Raw genomic sequence first — 21,042 nt, 5'->3', positions numbered from 1 at the left:
GTTGAGTAATAAAATATTTTGACCTTGAAATTTTGTTTGGTCCTATAGTAGGCTAAGAATTTTTCGATATATCCTCGTACGTGATGTCTATAAATTGTTGAGCACTGTGTACTTACCTTACCACTTTCGACTCAATAATGAAACTTTCCAGATAAAAGTTCTTCACCCTAGAGTTTCGTCGCTTTAAATCTAGGAACTTCGACTAAATTTTCAATAAGGTTAAAAAAAAAACAACAGATAAGTGAGTTACGTATATCGCAAAGGAATATACATAATAATAAAATAACATTGGTCACTTATTTACATAAACATAAAAGATAGAACTAGCCACATAAATAAAAATTAATAAGAGTAATCATAACATTATATACAATTAAAAATTATATACATCTACATTTATTGAGGATTACCTGATGGTGTTTTGTTATTTACAAAAATTAAAACAATCACGTCTCAAATAAACAAGAGGAAATGAAAAAGTATAGGAATGAATAATGTATAATACGTATTTAAGACTCCCCTTACAGAAACAAAAAATGAAATATCTGATAGACAATACGTATCTTCGGAAATCCAATTCCGATGGAAATTCCAACTTCTGATATGCCCCGATCAAGAACAAACCAACGATAAAACTAGCCAACAATGAGGTAAAACGAAAAATGAAGAAAATCCCTGATGCTACGAACAAAGAAGAACTTCAGTTCTACATTTCACGCGAACGCGTGAAACCATGTAAGGCACTACCAAACTAATTCGAGAGAAATCTTTAAATAATTCATTTAAGATTCGGGAGGACTTTCAACATTTCATTTCCGAGTAAAAGCACTCACCTAAGGAGACTCCCAAGTTGCCCGTCCAAAACTGTCGCGAATTTTGGGATTTTTTGTCACGGACCACCTATGTCAAATCACGAAGGACATAATTATCTCCAGTTGGCACTTCAACCCCTTAAACCGTCCGAGAAGTAGCAGAAAAAATGCTTAAAAGGTCAAAACATTGACATTTGATTGAAAATTTCAATAGAAAGCGCTTAGGTTCCGACCAATCGAAAAATCATGCGAAAATCCTTAGCGACGCATTCAAATAACATAGCAACGGGGCGGGCGATGGTCGTTTGGACCAATTTTTGTCAATCCTTCCAAGGGTGGAGGCCGTTTGGACCACAACTTTTCTGAATCTGAATAGTCGGTATACAGGGTGGACCTCGTTTCAATTCTGGCAACTCAGACCGAAACCCCTCGGGTCAATTCTTGGTTTTTTCGTTGACTTCATCTACACATCAATTTCAAACTATCTGTTAACGGTATACATATCAAAATTCAATTTAAACCTACTAGGAAACGGTATAGATATCGCGAACGACGACGGCCCCTCAGATGCTGACCAGGTTGTCGCCGGAACCGCCCTTGATCTCCTGCTGTTTCTTGTTCAACTTCAGCCAGGTCTCGCCGAGCGCCTTGGCGAAATGATCGTCGACCGACAGACCGGTGTCGTCCATCAGGTCTCCAATGTCGTGGTGGGGGTGGTGGTTGTGGTTGGGAACGATCGGTTGAACGGTCGCATTCGCCGGTTGGGGGGTTTTCGCTAACGTGGAATCTTTGGAATTGTTGTTCAAGTAGAGCGTTTGGTAGTTCTCCCCCAGCGACCGTCTGAAATGCTCGTCTATGATCGGATCGCACATCGATATACCTGCAAGAATGCTTCTGTCAATTTTTTTTCAAGATTTCAGGGAATTTCTTCAATGGTTAGTAATTTTTTCCATAAAGATTCAACTCATCAAAAAAAAAAAAAAATTCACCCTAAGGCTCGGTTGTTCAATTCTGGTTTAAACCGAGATTAAAGTTAATCCTGGATTAACGTAACTGATTTGAACGGAAATGTCAAAATTAATCCAGGATTAACTTTCATCACGAATTGAACAGCCGGGCCTAAATCGTCAGTTTCAAAGGTTTAATAGTTATCACCATTTCAAGTCCAATGCGTTTCGATGAAATTTCGAGTACGGGCCTGGCAGACGGCCGAAGACGCGGAACGTGTGAAGACAGTTGAATCACGTTTTCGATGATCACCAACGTGCGGAAATTTCACATGGATAGATCCAAAATTGCGAAATGTAGATTGTCCACGACTATTTTAGAGAAAAATTCGAATAACTCTAAAAATGTTTGTCAGATTTCCGCCAAAATCAATAGGCTTCTTAACACCGTGGATCCTCATGATTCTGCTGAAATTGAATTCGATACGTTCGAAATTGTGAACTGCAGCGTGTTAACAACAATTTTAGAAAAATTGGAATAACTCAAAAACCCCCTTTACGATTTCTACCAAAATTGGAACGCTCTTTCAGAACATGGATCCTCATACTCCTGCCATTCAGTTATGTTTTTCCCGTATATTTTCGACGTTTTAAAGACGTTCTGGTCAACCTCGCATCTTGAAAGTTTCGCAGAGGAGATTTTTGGTAAAACCGTTCATTTTGCTGTGTTCTACCCTTCGAAAACGCCCTCTATCTCTTTCTGTCCGTTATTCAAACGAAGAATACGACGATGATCGGTGGGAATATCAAAGTGTTAGTGTAGAAAAAAAAGTAACTAGGCTATACCATTGATTCGATTCACACCTGCAGGAATTTCTTCCTTTGGGGGTGGCGGCGGGGGCCCGTTGCTCAGGGTGGCGGGCCTGTAGCTCGACCTGTACCCCGGGTTGTTGACGGTCTGCGCGTAAGAGGGCGGCAACCCCCTCTGCCGGACGCTCATGTCCAGCGGCGTCTCCTTCGGCTGCACCCGCGATTGGAACCCGTTCGCGCCGGTGCCGTTGGTCGAGCAGGGGTTCTCGGGCGGTGACGTCAGGTTGGTGCCTTCGGCGTTCCTACCCTCCGTCCTGGAGTACTCCGGGAGACGGCTCCGCCTCTCTCTCCTCCATTTCGTGGTGGACAGGTGCTTGCCCGAGCAGTCCTTCGGGAAATCGTCTGGAAGGAAAAACGGAAGAGAATTATATAACTTCAAGGACTTTGTCTATCTTCGAAATCACTGATTTCACACGAAAACCTTCTCGAATAAATTCTCTACACTCCAGTGAAATTCCCATCAAAATTGGACATCTGGTTCCGGAGTTATCTAAAGACGTTCTTCAAATGGACCATAATTGGGATTGACACGTGTTTCTCTCTTTATACTTTGGGAATCGAGCTTTCATAGAAATTGAAGATTGTTCGTGTGTTTCATACACATAGTTCATATCAGCGAATATGACCGTTTTGTAGGAACGACCGACCCATGGAGAAAACTGCCATTGAATCATGAATAATCAACCATGTATATGCGATTGTATTCAAAAGTTTCTGCGGTGATATGACGGTTTCAGATAACTGTGATATGTATCGATCGAGTTGGGATACACACAAAAAATTTCACTATGAATTACTCGTTGAGAAAATAACTGAGTTCTTCTCCGATTCGTTTTTGGATATGCGATTTGTTTTGAGAAACTCCGAATTGCTACCATTCAAGTATTCCGAATTTATTCGAAAATCTAGCAATGTGACTGCAATCGTGTTTTTCAGAGATTAATTCTTCCAGATCTCGAAAATTCTAACACCAATCAAAATATGATCGCTTAAAGCAGCTCGATTTTTCGATGTTTTCATGGTATATTGTTTTTTACATCTGTTTGTACAAAATGTAAACGCTCAATTGTCTCATGTGTAAATTATATTCATCTACCTACTTGGGACAATACTTTCCCTCTGAGTGAAGTGAGTTGTTTTTTTATTGGTGACATTTTAACTTTGAAAGCTGGAAAAATTGAGGACAAGAAAAATTTTATTCCATTACGATTTTTACTTAGCTTATCAAGGATATGTCCAATTATTCCGAACAATCATATACAGGGTGTGGCGTAATGAATGGATAATATTGAGCCTAGGAGTAGAGGACTCTATGGCGGTTCAGAAAAATGTATTTTACGTTTAGTAAAATTGCCTTGGTTTTCGAGATATTGGAGATTTTCGAAAATTCACGAGAATTACACCCTTCGCCACTCGTTTTGCAGGCAAGACTCCAAATGAAGGAATTTTTTCAAACTGTTTTTTGGTAGTATTCCCGGATAGATGATCTATCGAATGTAATTCATTATTTTTGGGACGCATGAATAGTTCTTTATGAAAAAAATATCTAACTCAACTTTTCGGTTTTGCTTATTTTTTTTTCCCAAGTTCAACCCAACGTGATGTGAAAAATAATATGGTTCCTTGAGAGCCAATGCAAAAAAAATTATGCCAGTTTCATTGAGATTCCGAAAAGGTATAACTCTCTGTATTCTCAGCATTTAATACAAAATAAATTCCTATTGCAATCAGTTGAGTCCTAGTTTAATGTAAACAGTGTTTCTAAAATTTTTATTAGCTAAAATGAGAAATGCAAGCAGAATGAAGCAATCGTCTATAAGAAGGTATTGAGCATTTATTGAAGCTCATGGTGGCCTCTTAGAGAATCTTTTGTGATATTTAATTCAATTCAACGACACTCATTTTAAAATTGTTGATATCTATGCAATAAAGCTATGATTCATTGGAAAGTGTAGACTATAGAGCATGTATCAGAACCCATGGAGGCCAATTTAAGCATCATTTGTGATTTGTAAAACTTTATTCAATGAAACGATATTTTACAATTGTTATTTTTTCTCGTTTTCTTTTATTATTGAACCCCAACGTTGTGAAATCAATATTATCAAGTTAATTTCAAGTTATGCATTAAATTTCAGCATTTTTGTAACAAGGGTCTTGACTCAATGTAATAAAAAATTACCTAATTTTCAGCTTTTTTTCTTAATTACAAAAGTGCTAAAATTCACTTCGTTACTTGAAATTCGCTTAACAATTATTAACTTTATAACTATAGGGCTTAATAATGAAAGAATACGAGGGAAAAAAACCAATTTTAAAATAATGTTTAATTGAATCGAGTTTTACAAAAAGTGTTCAAAGTGTGCATCAGGAGCTGTACTAAATGCTCTACAACTTCTTATGAATAATTGCTTTATTCTGCTTGCAAGTCCCATTTCAGTTGCTAAAAATTAAAGAAAAAGGCTTACGTCAAACTCTGCCTTGACTCATTGTAATAGAAATTTATTTTATATTTAATGCTGAAAATAGAGTGAGTTATACCATTTCAGAATCTCAGTCAAACAGGCATGTTTTCTCTTGCTTTGGCACTCAGGTAACCATATTATTTTTCACATCACGCTGGGTTGAACTTGGGAAAAAAAAATAAGCAAAACGGAAAATTTGAGTTAATTCTTTTATTTATGAAAAACTATTCATGCGCCTCAAAAATAATAATTTACATTCGATAGCGCATTCATCCAGGAATACTATCCAAAAAAAAGTTTGAAAAAATTCCTTCATTTGGAGTCTTGCCTGCAAAAAGAGTGGCGAAGGGTGTGATTTTCTTGAATTTTCGAAAATCTCGAATATCTCGAAAACCAAGGCACTTTTACTAAACGTAAAATATATTTTTCTGAAAGGCCATAGAGTCCTCTACCTGCAGGCTCCATATTATCCATTCATTACGCCACACCCTGTATGTTATGTATATGCGATACAAATAATGAGATACCAACAGTTAAGATTAACAAAACCAGCAACGCTATCTAAATTACACAAAATAATTATTATTGATATAATTCATAGGACAGGCCAAAGTAACGATGATACTTTGAAAAATAACTCGCTTTTTAAGCAGGCAAATTAACCTATAATTCGCTACCAATTATAGAGTCATCAAGTACCATCCTGGTTTTTTGGAATATACCTCTACCTACCAAATAAAATTTCCACAGAATTACCCATTGAAAGATCTCATTTTGAGATGAAAACAATGCCCCAAATTCTCAAATCATTCCTATCAATTTAAAGTGTATTGTGAGTGACTTTTAAGGAGAAAATACTCACCAATTTTGAAATTAGTGAACCTACGTGAAAAATAAGCAGCGTCTGTTAGATTTTTCATTTATTCGCTCTTTGACCAGATCGTCCTTCGACTGTTCGGGTTCGTAACGTTTTTTTCTTTCCACCTGGTAGACTTGGCCGCCTTGATAGCATAATTTATCGGCGGGTGCATCGCACCAAACTCAGATCTAATTAGCCGAACGCTGTTTGTTTTGAGTCAAGCTAGAGCGATCATGTTCAACATTCGCGCATAATTGGAGTAATTGCCCGAGGAAATAATGGGTGAACCCATAGAATTTTCCGTCATTTTCATAAAACTTGACCGTCATTTTCTATAATTACACATACAGGGCGAGTCCTTCACTCGTACGAATATTTTAACAGTAGATTATTGAGGTCAAAGGAAACACTTTCTTCCTATACCATTTTTTCCGATTCGGACCTGATAAAAAGATATAACCATTTTGACCCGTTTGCACCAAACGCACTTAGTGTTAAGTGTTAAAATTAACCCTTAACTTAAATTACGTTGCACCAACTGTTAAGTGACATTCGGCTAAAGCTAGCATTAAATTTAAGCGCTCCTGTAATGACCCCTTAGGTATTTAAGGGCGGGATTCTAACCTAAAATAATTTGTTGAACTCATAAACTACTGTGGTTTTTCTAATAAAATCGAGAACCTCATATTTGACAATCCATTTCATTATCAATAATAATGCTAATTCAGCAACAAAAAGTTGTCCCTCTTTGATAATAATATAATAGTTTACTTGACACTGACTGACAGGACAATAAAGTTAGGTAAGTGAAATTACAACGAACATCTTGAACCGGCGAACCAATGAAAAGGCTTTATTGGACTAGAATGAAGTTGCACCAAAATAAAAAACTGAAATATCGCTAGATATCAAAACTTAAGGGCCTTTATTTAAGATTCTGTTAAGCCGCAGTCGTGCAACTGGAAATAAAATTAAGCGTCCATTAACTTTGAGCTACGCTTAGTTAAGTACTCATTTTAAGGGGGATTGGTGCAAACGGGCCTTAAATATTTCATAATGAGTCATCCCTTCAGATCTACGGATCTTTTAAATAGAGTTATATTCAGCCAAAGTATCCAATTTTTCAATTTTCACAGATACTTTTTTAATTTTCAAATATCAAATTACTCGAAAACGGCGTATTATACGAGGAAATATGATGAATACCTATATTTTACAAAATGTTCAAATATTCATCAGATAGCGTCCAACTTAGTTTCAAGAGTTGGGTTCTTTGAATTTTTTGGTATATTGTGATAAAGAACTAAAAATAGCATTTTTTATGGTTTTTCAACAGCCTGTATCTTTCAAACCTAGCCGATTCGGGAAAAATGGTAAGGGAAGGGTTTCTTTTGACTTCAAGAATCTACTGTTAAAATATATGTACAAGTCAAAAACTCCCCCTGTATAGCGAATCAAGCACGGAATCAAAGTAGATATTTTTCTCGATATTTTTAAATTATTTCCTCTGTTGATACCGATATTTACAGCTTGAAATACATAATTTTGGTTCCTATATGATCTTTTTCTTGAGATACTTCTGAAAATTCCTTATATCTTTTATAGTCAGACAGAATATGATAACTGCAGTTGTTTATTTTTCCAATGATTATTCACGAAAGTGAAAATTTATATTTCTCCATTGTTCCTGGAGTTCCATATACAGGGTGAGCATTTGAATTGTACATATATTTCAACAGAAGATTCCTGAGGTAAAAAGAAACCCTCCTAGGCTCGGTTGAAAAGATACTGGGTGTTCGAAATCCTTAGAAGAAGTAATTTTCACTTATATCTCACAAACGATTTAATAGAATGAAATGAATTTCGGATTATATTTCTCAATTGACGTGCTGATTCTTCTCCGAACACAAGATTCCACCCACGCCTTCCAGTTTCTTCATAATGACCATAAGAATAACAGAAATTCATAAATTCCACGACACACGCAATTATTCCGAATACGCGTTGTAAAAATACGAATAAGAGCGATACCTTTATCAATCCACGGCTGCCAGAAAGCGTTCCGCTCCTTCCTGTGGATGCCATATGCCTCCTGAGCGCCCATCAGATACGACATCCTCAGTATGTCCTGCAGGAAGTTCGGGAGCTCCATCCCGACCAAAAACCCCGAAAATCGTCACATTCACGACTCTTCCCCGCACTTAGTTACAACACGCGAGGCGCCGCGGTACCATTCAAAACGATCGAAATGTAGTAAATCGTGCTTTCATTCATAAGACCGAAGATGCGAACAGGTAGAAGAACGGCCGCGGCCCAGGTAAGCGTAATTAGATTCCACCCCGGCTCCGCGAATTTTGGTCCTTCGGGCCGGATGCGTTAGGGGCGAGAGTGGCGCGCGCCCGACCGGCTTTTTGACCGGTTGTTGGTGCCTTTTTTGTTTTTATCCGGCGGACGGAGAACCAGTCGGGCGTGAAGAAAAAGCCAGACGATGAAGAGAGGACGCGACGACGACCGAGAAGAAGAAGAAGAGGAGATCGATCCGAGAGATAAGGCAAGAATTCGGTCCTTATTCGTGGACGAGTTATACGGCAAGGTCGTTCGCGTGGGTTGGTCGTTTTTTCTTCGGTTTTATCACGAACTTTTTTTTTTTTCGTTTTGTTTTGTTCGACTAGGTCGAGTTGAGGCGGGCGTTAGACTGACGATGGTCGGTCGGGTCGATTCCAATAAATCCGCGCGAGATCGGTAAATGACGAAAAACAAATAATGCTGATCAATAATAATAATAAATAATAACAACAACGGCAGATTTATCGAAGGCGAACGGATAACCGAAGATCGGCAGATCTTCGATGATCGTTTTTGCGCAATTCTCACCTCATTTCCGATGATGCTGTCGCAATCTTTGGTACGTGGTATCAGATGAAATCAGTGGTAAAAAAATGGGTAAATTTCGGTAAAATTATCCTTTTCAGCAAACTATGAATGGAATGAAGCTTTCATCTTCAATTTCACGCTAATTTCTAGCGTCAGAGTCAGTTTACATTCGCATTATTATCAACCTAGTTCAGAAGCACCCCCTTGGGAGAAATTTCCATAACAGAACCTCATAAATAATGAATTGTCATCTGAATAAAATATAATTCTGAAAATCTCAATTTTAATGAAAGTTAACTCTACATTGACTTCATAACTATTTTTTATGTTCTCTAGGGAAGGTTTTGAACAGAACAAGACACATTAAATGGAAGAAAAATTCAGGATTTCACCGAATCTTATGTGAAAGAAGAGAAATGAACAATTTTCAAAATACTGAAATGCTGATAAGTGATTTAATACTTGGTATTTCCACCCCTTGCGTTAATTACAGCTCGGCAACGACGGTTCATATACTCAAAATGAGTGATCTTAAAATGTTCTAATCTAATCCTTCCCAGATTTCTCCGAGTTGGATTCCTAAGTCATTAAGAGTAGCTGGATGATTTTCTGAACTTCGCAGCCTTCTATTGAGGTTGTTCCAAACCTGCTCAATCGGATTGAGATCTGAACTTCTTGCTGGCCATTCCATTCGAGAGACTTCAACCTCTTCAAGGTACTCCTAAACGATGCGCGCACGATGGGGTCTGGCATTATCGTCCATAAAAATGAAATTTTCACCAATGTATGGGGCAAATGGTACTACATCCTCTTCAAGAATGTTCCTTATATAGTTATCAGCATTCATAGCTCCATTATCAACGACCACTAGGTCTGTGCGAGCAGTCAAAGATATTCCACCCCATACCATAATCGATCCTCCCCCGAAACCAGTAGTATTCAGGAAATTGCACTGAGCATATCTTTCATGTGGACGTCTGTATACAAGGGAACGTCGATCACAATGGTAGAGGCAGAATCTAGATCTGTGAAGAGAACTCTTTCCCAATCGGCCTCTTCCCAATGGATATGCTCTCTCGCAAAATCCAAGCGCGCCCTTCGATGGGTTGGGTTAAGAGCTGGGCCTCTTGCCGCGGCACGAGGCCTCAAATCATATTCTCTGAGGCGATTTCTTATTGTCTGAGTGCTAATTTGCACCTCATGAGTTTGCTCAAGCTGAATTTGAAGGAGGCGAGCGGTTGCAAACCGTTGTTTCAACGAAGAAACTCTCAAGTAACGTTCTTGAATGGCAGTTGTTACCCGTGGTCTACCCTGTCCTGGTCTTCGGACATTCATACCTGTCTCCCTGAATTGCTGCAACATTCTGGACACACTTGTATGGGAAACTCCAAACCTTTCTGCAATTCTTGTGTATGTCCACCCTTCTTCTCACAAAACTACTGCTTAGGCACATTCCTCTTGGGTCAAATTGCGTGTTTCGCGTTGCATAGCGATCGAGTGTAGAAAATCAAACGAAAGAAAAACTATTGATCACCAGAATTGATCGAAAACTACCGATTTTAGAATGGAGCCAATACATTCAAAATCTGATAATATCATCTTTTTTTATTCCTGCTGGGAAAAAACATCTGTATTGAAGAAAACCGTCGAAAGTGGATAACATATGCATGCATAATTCTGATAAAAATAATTATCATTGAGAACACCTTCAGTTGTAGAATAAATTTGAGATTTCCATAATGTGCGTTAAATTTTTTGCGCAATGTATAAGTTTCAGGAATACTGCTCTACTTCAGTACTTTACGTTCGTATTCCCTTACAAACGGAGAGTAGCGTTGCTTTACGAATTGTTCCACGGCTTTTTTTCCGAGAATTGAGCCAGATAGAACGTATATAAATCCCCGTTCCTTCCTCTTGCGCGATCGCTACCGTCAGAAAAACCACCTACGTCTTCCGTTACCTCGTTTCGTCCGTATAAGACCCCCGAGGACACGGCGAAACTTCTTCTCGCGTCTCGTACGATTTTCATTCCTCGCATTCCTACGTCCAGATGCTGCGGCGATATCGTAAGACGCCCCTCTCTCTCTACCTCCGTTTCTCTCTTCAACGCCCATCGGGCGTATTTTTCGTGTTATTTTTCGTCTTTCATATATACGGTCCGTCCGTGCTTTATCGATCGTTCCGAACCGAGAAAATAATAATAATACGTAATAATATTTAACGATAATCTTCATTGTTGGAATTCTTGGACGCGTGATCGTGCGGCGGGGGCAAATTCCGATCGAGAGATTTCTGGATTAACGACAGGTTGCCGAGCCAACGACTACAGAACGCCGGACCTGAAGGAATCTTCCGTTTGTCACGATCGAAAACTGTGAAAATTATAGACGATGGTTCTTCTAACGTCAACCATCCTCTGAGATGAAGAAATTTTTGGATTCGCCAGAGGTTCGAACCTTAAAAAAAGTCCATTCTAAGATGTGGAAGAAGTTCATCGATTTTCAAAGCTATTTTCTTGATATTGGCTGCTCCATATCCTTATATTTCGAGAGTTGACATATCGAGAAAGATATATCAATGAATTGGTTGAGAAATCGCTGACAAGAATGCCATCCTACGATGGTAATCGTTGTTTATTAAACTCGGATCATCTTTAATGATTTTTTTTCATTGTTTCGTTTCAGTTGGTCCATCCAGAAAAATATTCCCTATAGAAAAGAAAGCTTTGGTTTCTGCAACTATCTATGCTCTAACACAAGGGATGGTGACTGTACAAAAAACACATTGTTTCGACTTCTGTGAGCTCATCTTCAGCTGAAATCAAGTAAAACTCAGCCAAAACTCACTAAAACAATTGGTTCCTAGTGTAAAAATAACAAAATAGTATTTAAATCAAGACACAGCGACAAAAAATGGTTATGGATTTCCCAGATATAAGGACATTTAATACTAATTTATCTATGCTCTGCCTTCATCTTGTTGAAAATAACTTTTAGAGCATTCATCAAAACTGAATTCAGCTATAAAAGGCATGATGAGTTCTATCAATTCTAATTTATCGAGAATGAAGTGGTGTTTCATCTGAATCTAAACGACTTATATTTCAGCTGAATATTTCCACAATCAGAAAGATTGTGAATGAAGAGGATGACAAAGAATTTCCTTCTATTGGGAGACCCAAAAAAGTGGTGGCATCTGAGAATTTTATGTTTGAGTGAATTAATGCGAAAAGTTTACTACAGGATTTTCGATGAATGTCATCGTAGAATAAGTTCCCGAAAATTGATTTTTCTATTTTTCATTTTACTTGTCCTGTACATTGTAAATGTCTTAAGGTACCAATAAATACTCAATTATTATTATTATATCAATTTATTGAGATGAACAGCCACGAATAGGCCCCTGTTGTCCTGTTAATTTTTTATTCATGTGAAATTTTTGTTTAAAGGTGAAGTTCATCTTGACTTGGAACTTCCTTCAATTCCTTTACTTACATTGATGCAAGATAATTTTTGTTGAAGAATTTAACATTCTTGTAATTATCTGTTAATTCCTTCGGGAGATACCCATTCCCAACCACTGCAACATATGCATTTCATCTTTGGTTAATATTTTTGAAATCTACATTTGATGTAACGTATTCAAACTTTAGCAAAAGAAGATAACGAACATTAACTCTTCTCAAGCTAATGCATATTATGATATTATACTGATCTCTTGTATTTTCCATGCAAATAACTGGATTTGGTATGCCTTCAATCAGTTTGTATAAACTTCAATTATGTTCTTCACATATTTTCCGAAGAGATTCGACATTGTGATAAAATAAGTAATTACAGAAACTTTTACGTAGAACGGGCAACATAGCGTTGATTTAAAACCCAAAAATGTTTTGACAAGCGTCATAACCCCACATTTTCGTACTGTACAGAGTGAAATGTGTCAAATTTCCATGGCCAACCGACTGCTGAAATAAAAGTGAATGGAGTATACGTCCGAATTTATTCCTATTAACCAGGCTTCATCGGAAAAAAACTGCTTCAGGTTACGTATGAATTGGTTGAGGAACCACTGACACAAGGCCATCCTCTGACAATTTTCTGATAATACGTAAATATTTATGAAAAAAAAATTGACGTTTTCCTTCGAAACGGAGGCTCTGGCCAGTTCAGATGAAACCCGAACAGGGTTCGTGGCGCTCCTAGCTTCTATCATCCCATTTCCAACAGCTGATGACCGGATTCAATCCACACGTTTCGAGGGCTGAGAACACACGTACGGAAAACCGGAAAAAATACGCTTTTCGACAGATCTGGGTTCATCAGCCTGTCGCATCTCGAATTGCGGAATAGAGATCGCGCGCGGGCGGCATCGGCGGGTGCAAGGTCCGTGGATCATCCGTGCCGCCGAGACGATTCATCGGAATACCATTGGCACATCGATCCGGCCTTCTGTGTAAACAAAACGGCGGTCTCCAAAGGGGATCTGGACGCGTTCTCGCGAAATGTTTCCCAAACAAACTTCGGTCAACTCTCAGGAGAGAGAGCCGTCAGCGGATAAGAGGAACGAGTTGAGAAACCCATTTCCCGAAGATCTTTCGCAAGGATCGAGATTCTGGGAAAAGCGAGAAGAAGAGAGTGAGATAGAGAGGGGTTTGGCACGTGGAAATGAAACAAAGTGTGCGACAGTATTTTTAGCTGATGGACGAGAAAAGATTGATCTTTCTTTGGTCCAGATGTGAACTTGATAGACCCTATAAAATTGAGTCGGCAGTTTCCGGTCTGGAGGAAGCAGGATGCAACATCCTGCAACAACCTACTCAAGAGAACCACCAAGAGAAGATCAGAGTTCCTAAGAATTAAGACCTGAGAAATTGTATTGGTTACTGTCTCAGGTCCGAAGATCGGTCCATCAGCATCACCAAGAAGTTATACCTTCTAATAATAATAATAATGGATGAATGGGTGGGGGTTAATGAAGAAATACGAGGATATATTGAAAAATTCTTAGCCTACTATAGAAGCAAACTAAATTTCAATGTCAAAATATTTTATTACTCAACATACTCTCCTCCTGATTGGATACATTTATTACAGAGAACCTGCAACGTCTTTAGACCTTTCAAGAAAAATGTTTCTTCTTGCTCTGCAAACCAGACCTCCACAGCTTTTATTACCTCCTCGTTGGAAGAAAATTTACGACCTTTTAAACTATTTTTCAGTTGAGGAAAGAGATGATAGTCGGATGAAGCCAAATCTGGTGAATAAGGGAAGTGTTCTAGTAATTCAAACCCTAAATCACGTATTTTTTGCATGACACCATGAGATTTGTGTACAAGGGCGTTGTCCTGCAAAAACAAAACACCTTTGGATAGCTTTCCGAGCCTTTTCTCTCTAATTTTTTTCCCTAGAATAGTCAAATAGTAATCTCCGGTTATTGTTCTACCCTTATCCAAAAAATCAATCATGATTGCCCCATGGCAATCCCAAAAAAAAACTTTTCCAGCAGATTTTTGGACACGAAACTTCTTATGTCTTGGAGAACTAGAGTGTCGCCAATCCATTGATAGTTGCTTTGTTACTGGATCGTAGAAATGTACCCAAGTCTCATCCATAGTTACAATTCTGTTTAAGAAGTCTACATCGTTTTCAAATCGAGCACAGATCGAACGTGACGCTTCTACCCTTGCACGCTTTTGGTCAACATTCAAACATTTGGGGATCCATTTTGCAGCAATTTTTCTCATGTACAAATTGACGTGAACTATATGATGAACGCGTTCGTATGAAATATTCAATGCTTCAGATATCCGTTTTAGCCCAATTCGACGATCTGATAAAACCGTGTCATAAATTGATATTTTCGGGGACTGACACAGAAACTGGCCTTCCCGATCGGTCATCATCTTCAATGGAAAATTTACCTCTTTTGAAGCTTGCAGTCCAATTTTCCTTTCAAATTTGGTTGAGATGTGTTGAAAGCTATTCTGTCAACTGATCAGAGATCGCAAATATTTCCAAGTTTCCCCATTTCAATAACGCGTAGTATATGCGCTAAGTATGCAGTGAACCGAGTGTTTGAGGTCGATTTTGTCACAATGAACCTCCGTAAAAAAGTGAATACATTTCGAAATTAGTTCATAACGCGCGGAAATTCGAGAACGCTGCTTAGTCGGGGAATAATTCCAGAATCGATCGATATTCGTGGAATTTGTCGAATGAACTCCCATAGAAAGCTGACAAAACAAATCTTCAATCTCAAACTGAAATTCTGTCGATGCAAACATAAAAACTACCTATTCGCGATGAATTCTTAGAATTTTCGGAGATTCAAACAATTCTCATGAACAAAATTCTCAACCACGTACCTAATTAACAATTTGGGTTCCACAATTCGCAGATCAACTCGACGTGGTCTCTCGAAATTACTTGGAAGCAATTTTCACACGGTAGATCTAGGATTTTTCAATGCACAATGGTTCTTTTGTGGTAGAGCGATCAAGATAATTAGATAATTAATGTCACGATCCACCTTCAACTTTGAACATGTATGGGAAGATTCCATTTAACTTAATGAAACGAAAAATATCTAATTTGTTGTTTGTTAATGGCGTAAGTAGAACGAGTAGATCTATAACGAATTCTTATCTTGCGTTTTTTGTCTCTGAACTGAAGAACAGTTCGAAATAAAAAATACTTCCTTCATGATCTATTTCATGAAGAAAACGTTCAGTTTTCACCTGCAAATCATCGAAATTATTCGAAATATTTTCAGGCAACCGTCAGTTATGCACGTCGAACGCGTTCGCAGAATATATTGGAACGCGGTAATAAATTAGAACTAAACCGATTTACATAATTATTTACGATGTAAACAAGGTGCATTCATTATTCATTCTGAATTATAACAGCATTTTGTTTAGATGTTTTGTATCGGCGATGAATTTATCTTTTCGATAATTGTACCGATGATTTCCGAGATTATAATTTTCTACTAATCGTAGACGTTAGGCAGATCATGACTTTAGCGTCTACTAAATTTAATTTTTGCCAGATATCTGGATTCCAAGAAGAATAAATGAATATCGCACCAGATTTAGGGAAGTATATCAAAAAAATATATAGGGTGAGTCTTTAACTCGTACAAATATTTTAACCGTAGATTCTTGAGGTCAAAAGAAACACTTTTTTCTCATACCATTTTTTCCGATTCGAACCTGATGAAAAGATATAGCCATTTTAAGTTTTCATAATGAGCTGTACCACCCCTGGAATAACGAAATTACCTTCAGAATAACTAGCTGAATCTGTGACACTACACATCTGTGGATCCTTCAAGCAGAGTTGTATTCAGCCAAATTATCAAATTTTTCAAATTTCACAGATAATTTTCAATTTTTGAACATCAAATTGCTCGTAAACGGCGCATTATACGAAAAAATATGAGGAATACTTTTATTTTACAAAACGTTCAAATATTCATTAGATAGCGTTCAACTTAGTTTCAAGAGTTGGGTTCTTTAAATTTTTGGTATTTTTATGGTACGTAATGGTCATAATAAGAAAACTGGAACACGTGCGTGATATCTTGTGTTCGAAAAAGATTAATCAAATAAGTGATAAACTATATTCCGAAACTCATTTCATTCGAAAAATCCGTTTGCGAGATAGAACTAAAAATATCATTTTTTTACGGTTTTTCAACAGCCTGTATCTTTTAAACCGAGCTTATTCGGAAAAAATGGTAAACGAAAAAAGTGTTTCTTTTAACCTCAAGAATTTACAGTTAAAATATTTGTACGAATCGAAGACTATTTTTTACAAGGAATTGGCTCTTGAATATTTAAGCAACAATTCGTTCAAATTTCTTTCAGATCATAAGTTTCGTTATGTGATCTTGATATTTTGTTTCATTTATCTGAATCGAAAAGTAATCTGTGCCAATTTAAGATCTTGTTGATGTTCATCCTATCAGATTGTAATGATTTTTTCAGTTGTAGAAGACTCGAAGAAGCTATTTTGATCATACAAATTGCAGTTTCCAGTTTAATCCAACAATTTCAGAAATGTCGCAATGATCAATGTGTATTATTCTCCAGCATCTTTCTGGATTTGTTATTTTTCAGATACTCCTCAGAGAGCTCTAACCAAGCAGTCAAAGCTCAAAAAAATTTCTTTGACGAGCAGCCCACACTATTTTTCGACTCCTCAAAGTTTTTCGCAACTATTCATTCACACCCCTAGATTACAAGGAAAAAACTGAAGAATAAACAGCCAAATGAGCTGCTCGGAATAGGGAATACTTCTTCTGTCGAAAATGATGTATTTTTTATGAAATATGTATCTTGGAAACGTCACATTTCGAAATAACCATTTAAACCGTTTCCCAAAAAAAATTATTTTATTCAAAAATGAAAAATAAAAATGGGTATTTAAAATTTAAAGCGTTTTGTGTCAATTGCTCAAGCTGGCAACGTCGACTGAAATATGCGTTGATAATAAAGGACAACAAATACATTATCTTGATGAGATAGACAAAGATGGCTGTCTATGAAGTCTGCAACGAACGAGGAAGGTCGTAAAATTTTATGGGATATATTTATGGTCGGTTGCAGTTGAGGCTCGCCAGTGAGTACGCGCCTTATGATGGCTGTAAATTAACAGCTGTTATTTTATGAACAATCCATCGTTCTTTTTATCTTCTAGTAGACGCTGTTGCCAAATCGTAAACCAGAAACGAAGCGATTTAAATTTTAAAACCTCATAATTGAAGAATGATTTTGAATAGTTTCCTCGGTGCATTTGAAAAATTAATTAATAAAACTCATAATTATTCAGTTTAAACTTGCACATGCTGTGATAACCCAAATTGAGGAGAATTCCCCACTCTCAAAACTGCATCTTCGGTTCTACAGGGCTGGCATAATCGCAATATGCGAAACGTCCACTCGACAACATTCCCGTTGGGTCTGCTGATGCCGATGCCTGTCGTTGGCAATTGACGATGACGAAACGCGGTCGGCGGTCGTAGATTAACGTTCGGTATGGCAACAATTCGTACTTAGCGACAGCTTCAATTGAGAAATTAGCGGCCGATATCGGGACCTTCCGTCAGGGACGCATGCCTTCATCGCGAGAAGGAATTCGGTCGGTATTTTTTGCGCGCGTCATGTCGCACGTCGCCATCGTCAGCTCCTGCAGCAAGCATTTCGAAATGGCGATTTTCGACGGATTACCCAACGTGTCGTCGATGTCGGAACGTTTGAAGAAGTTCGATTTTATGTTTCGATGTGGGAGTCTTGGCGACGCTGATTGTAGAACCGTAGATCTCAATGGGATCGGACGAATATAACAAGAGATATCGCAGATTGAAATTTGCAATTTTTGAAAAATGCCATTTCCAAGATGAAAATCTGAACGAAGGGAGATTGGCTTCCGAAATTGCTCGCAATAGATTCAGCGTGTTCGAAAACCTATATTTTCATACCAAACTTTCGAATATCTGGCAGTGTTTAGGAGAAAATAATGTTTTTCGTTTTTCCACTTTTCATTTTCGAGTTGACTTCCAAGAGCTCTCTGGATTACAATTCTCTATTGAATCATCAACTATTTGGTTTTCTAGAATCTTTGAAACGAATTTTATGCACTCCATATCCTAAGACAGTAGTAGAACACCCTGATTTTCAGAGAGAGTAGCAAATATGTCGTTTTAGGGGGGTCTAACCCCTTGCTCATTTTTGACCCAAAAATCGAGATTTTCGAAATCGAGTTTGTGTGCTAGGGTGGAAGCCTTGGCAATGCTGATTATGAAACTGGAAATCCCAATTGGATCAGACGAATATAACAGGAGATATCGCAGATTGAAATTTGCAAATTTTTGAAAAATGCCATTTCCAAGATGAAAATCTAAACGAAGAGAGATAGGCTTCCGAAATTGCTCGCAATAGATTCAGCGTATTCGAAAACCTATATTTTCATACCAAACTTTCGAATATCTAGCAGTGTTTGGGAGAAAATAATTTTTTTTGTTTTTCCACTTTTCATTTTCGAGTTGACTTCGAAGAGCTCTCTGGACTACAATTCTCTATTGAATCATCAACTGTTTGGTTTTCTAGAATCTTCAAAAAGAATTCTATGCACTCCATATCCTTAGACAGTAGTAGAACATCCTGATTTTCAGAGAGAGTAGCAAATAGGTCGTTTTAGGGGGGTCTAACCCCTTGCTCATTTTTTACCCAAAAAATCGGGATTTTCGAAATCGAGTTTTTGTGCTAGGGTGGAAGCCTTGGCAATGCTGATTATGAAACTGGAAATCCCAATTGGATCAGACGAATATAACAGGAGATATCGCAGATTGAAATTTGCAAATTTTTGAAAAATGCCATTTCCAAGATGAAAATCTAAACGAAGAGAGATAGGCTTCCGAAATTGCTCGCAATAGATTCAGCGTATTCGAAAACCTATATTTTCATACCGAACTTTCGAATATCTGACACTGTTTGGGAGAAAATAATTTTTTTTGTTTTTCCACTTTTCATTTTCGAGTTGACTTCGAAGAGCTCTCTGGACTACAATTCTCTATTGAATCATCAACTGTTTGGTTTTCTAGAATCTTCAAAACGAATTCTATGCACTCCATATCCTAAGACAGTAGTAGAACATCCTGATTTTCAGAGAGAGTAGCAAATAGGTCGTTTTAGGGGGGTCTAACCCCTTGCTCATTTTTTACCCAAAAAATCGAGATTCTCGAAATCGAGTTTTTGTGCTAGGGTGGAAGCCTTGGCAATGCTGATTATGAAACTGGAAATCCCAATTGGATCAGACGAATATAACAGGAGATATCGCAGATTGAAATTTGCAAATTTTTGAAAAATGCCATTTCCAAGATGAAATTCTGAACGAAGGGAGATAGGCTTCCGAAACTGCTCGCAATAGATTCAGCGTGTTCGAAAACCTATATTTTCATACCAAACTTTCGAATATCTAGCAGTGTTTGGGAGAAAATAATTCTTTTTGTTTTTCCACTTTTCATTTTCGAGTTGACTTCGAAGAGCTCTCTGGACTACAATGCTCTATTGAATCATCAACTGTTTGGTTTTCTAGAATCTTCAAAACGAATTCTATGCACTCCATATCCTAAGACAGTAGTAGAACATCCTGATTTTCAGAGAGAGTAGCAAATAGGTCGTTTTAGGGGGGTCTAACCCCTTGCTCATTTTTCACCCAAAAAATCGAGATTTTCGAAATCGAGTTTTTGTGCTAGGGTGGAAGCCTTGGCAATGCTGATTATGAAACTGGAAATCCCAATTGGATCAGACGAATATAACAGGAGATATCGCAGATTGAAATTTGCAAATTTTTGAAAAATGCCATTTCCAAGATGAAAATCTAAACGAAGGGAGATAGGCTTCCGAAACTGCTCGCAATAGATTCAGAGTATTCGAAAACCTAAATTTTCATAGCAAACTTTCGAATATCTAGCAGTGTTTGGGAGAAAATAATTCTTTTCGTTTTTCCACTTTTCATTTTCGAGTTGACTTCGAAGAGCTCTCTGGACTACAATTCTCTATTGAATCATCAACTGTTTGGTTTTCTAGAATCTTCAAAACGAATTCTATGCACTCCATATCCTAAGACAGTAGTAGAACATCCTGATTTTCAGAGAGAGTAGCAAATAGGTCGTTTTAGGGGGGTCTAACCCCTTGCTCATTTTTCACCCAAAAAATCGAGATTTTCGAAATCGAGTTTTTGTGCTAGGGTGGAAGCCTTGGCAATGCTGATTATGAAACTGGAAATCCCAATTGAATCAGACGAATATAACAGGAGATATCGCAGATTGGAAATTGCAATTTTTGAAAAATGCCATTTCCAGAATGAAAATCTAAACGAATAGAGATAGGCTTCCGAAATTGCTCGCAATAGATTCAGCGTATTCGAAAACCTATATTTTCATACCAAACTTTCGAATATCTAGTCGTGTTTGGGAGAAAATAATTCTTTTCGTTTTTCCACTTTTCATTTTCGAGTTGACTTCGAAGAGCTCTCTGGACTACAATTCTCAATTGAATCATCAACTGTTTGGTTTTTTAGAATCTTCAGAACGAATTTTATGCACTCCATATCCTAAGGCAGTAGTAGAACATCCTGATTTTCAGAGAGAGAAGCAAATAGGTCGTTTTAGGGGGGTCTAACCCCTTGCTCATTTTTGACCCAAAA

General features: G+C 37.7%; 1 protein-coding gene across 6 annotated transcripts in view; it reads right to left on the bottom strand.

The window, feature by feature from the left end:
* Positions 1-238: 238 nt before the first annotated feature.
* The window catches only part of LOC123313785 (transcription cofactor vestigial-like protein 4), a 30,724-nt gene continuing 9,920 nt past the window's right edge, over positions 239-21,042 (bottom strand). For 3 of the 6 annotated variants that reach the window (XM_044898800.1, XM_044898801.1, XM_044898796.1), the window contains exons 3-4: positions 2,606-2,971; positions 239-1,692 (exon numbers count right to left, since the gene is read on the bottom strand). In XM_044898800.1, the coding sequence (XP_044754735.1) occupies positions 1,376-1,692; positions 2,606-2,971 (683 nt within the window). In that variant the 3' untranslated portion in view covers positions 239-1,375. Of the gene's footprint in view, positions 1,693-2,605; positions 2,972-7,984; positions 8,602-21,042 lie in introns of those variants that run through there. The other 3 variants (XM_044898799.1, XM_044898798.1, XM_044898797.1) reach the window with 3 other exon arrangements.

Source organism: Coccinella septempunctata, chromosome 5, assembly GCF_907165205.1.
Source record: "Coccinella septempunctata chromosome 5, icCocSept1.1, whole genome shotgun sequence".
Classification (NCBI taxonomy): Eukaryota; Metazoa; Arthropoda; class Insecta; order Coleoptera; family Coccinellidae; genus Coccinella; species Coccinella septempunctata.
The sequence above is the reverse complement of the archived record's forward strand: the minus strand, read 5'-3'. Positions and strand labels throughout refer to the sequence as shown.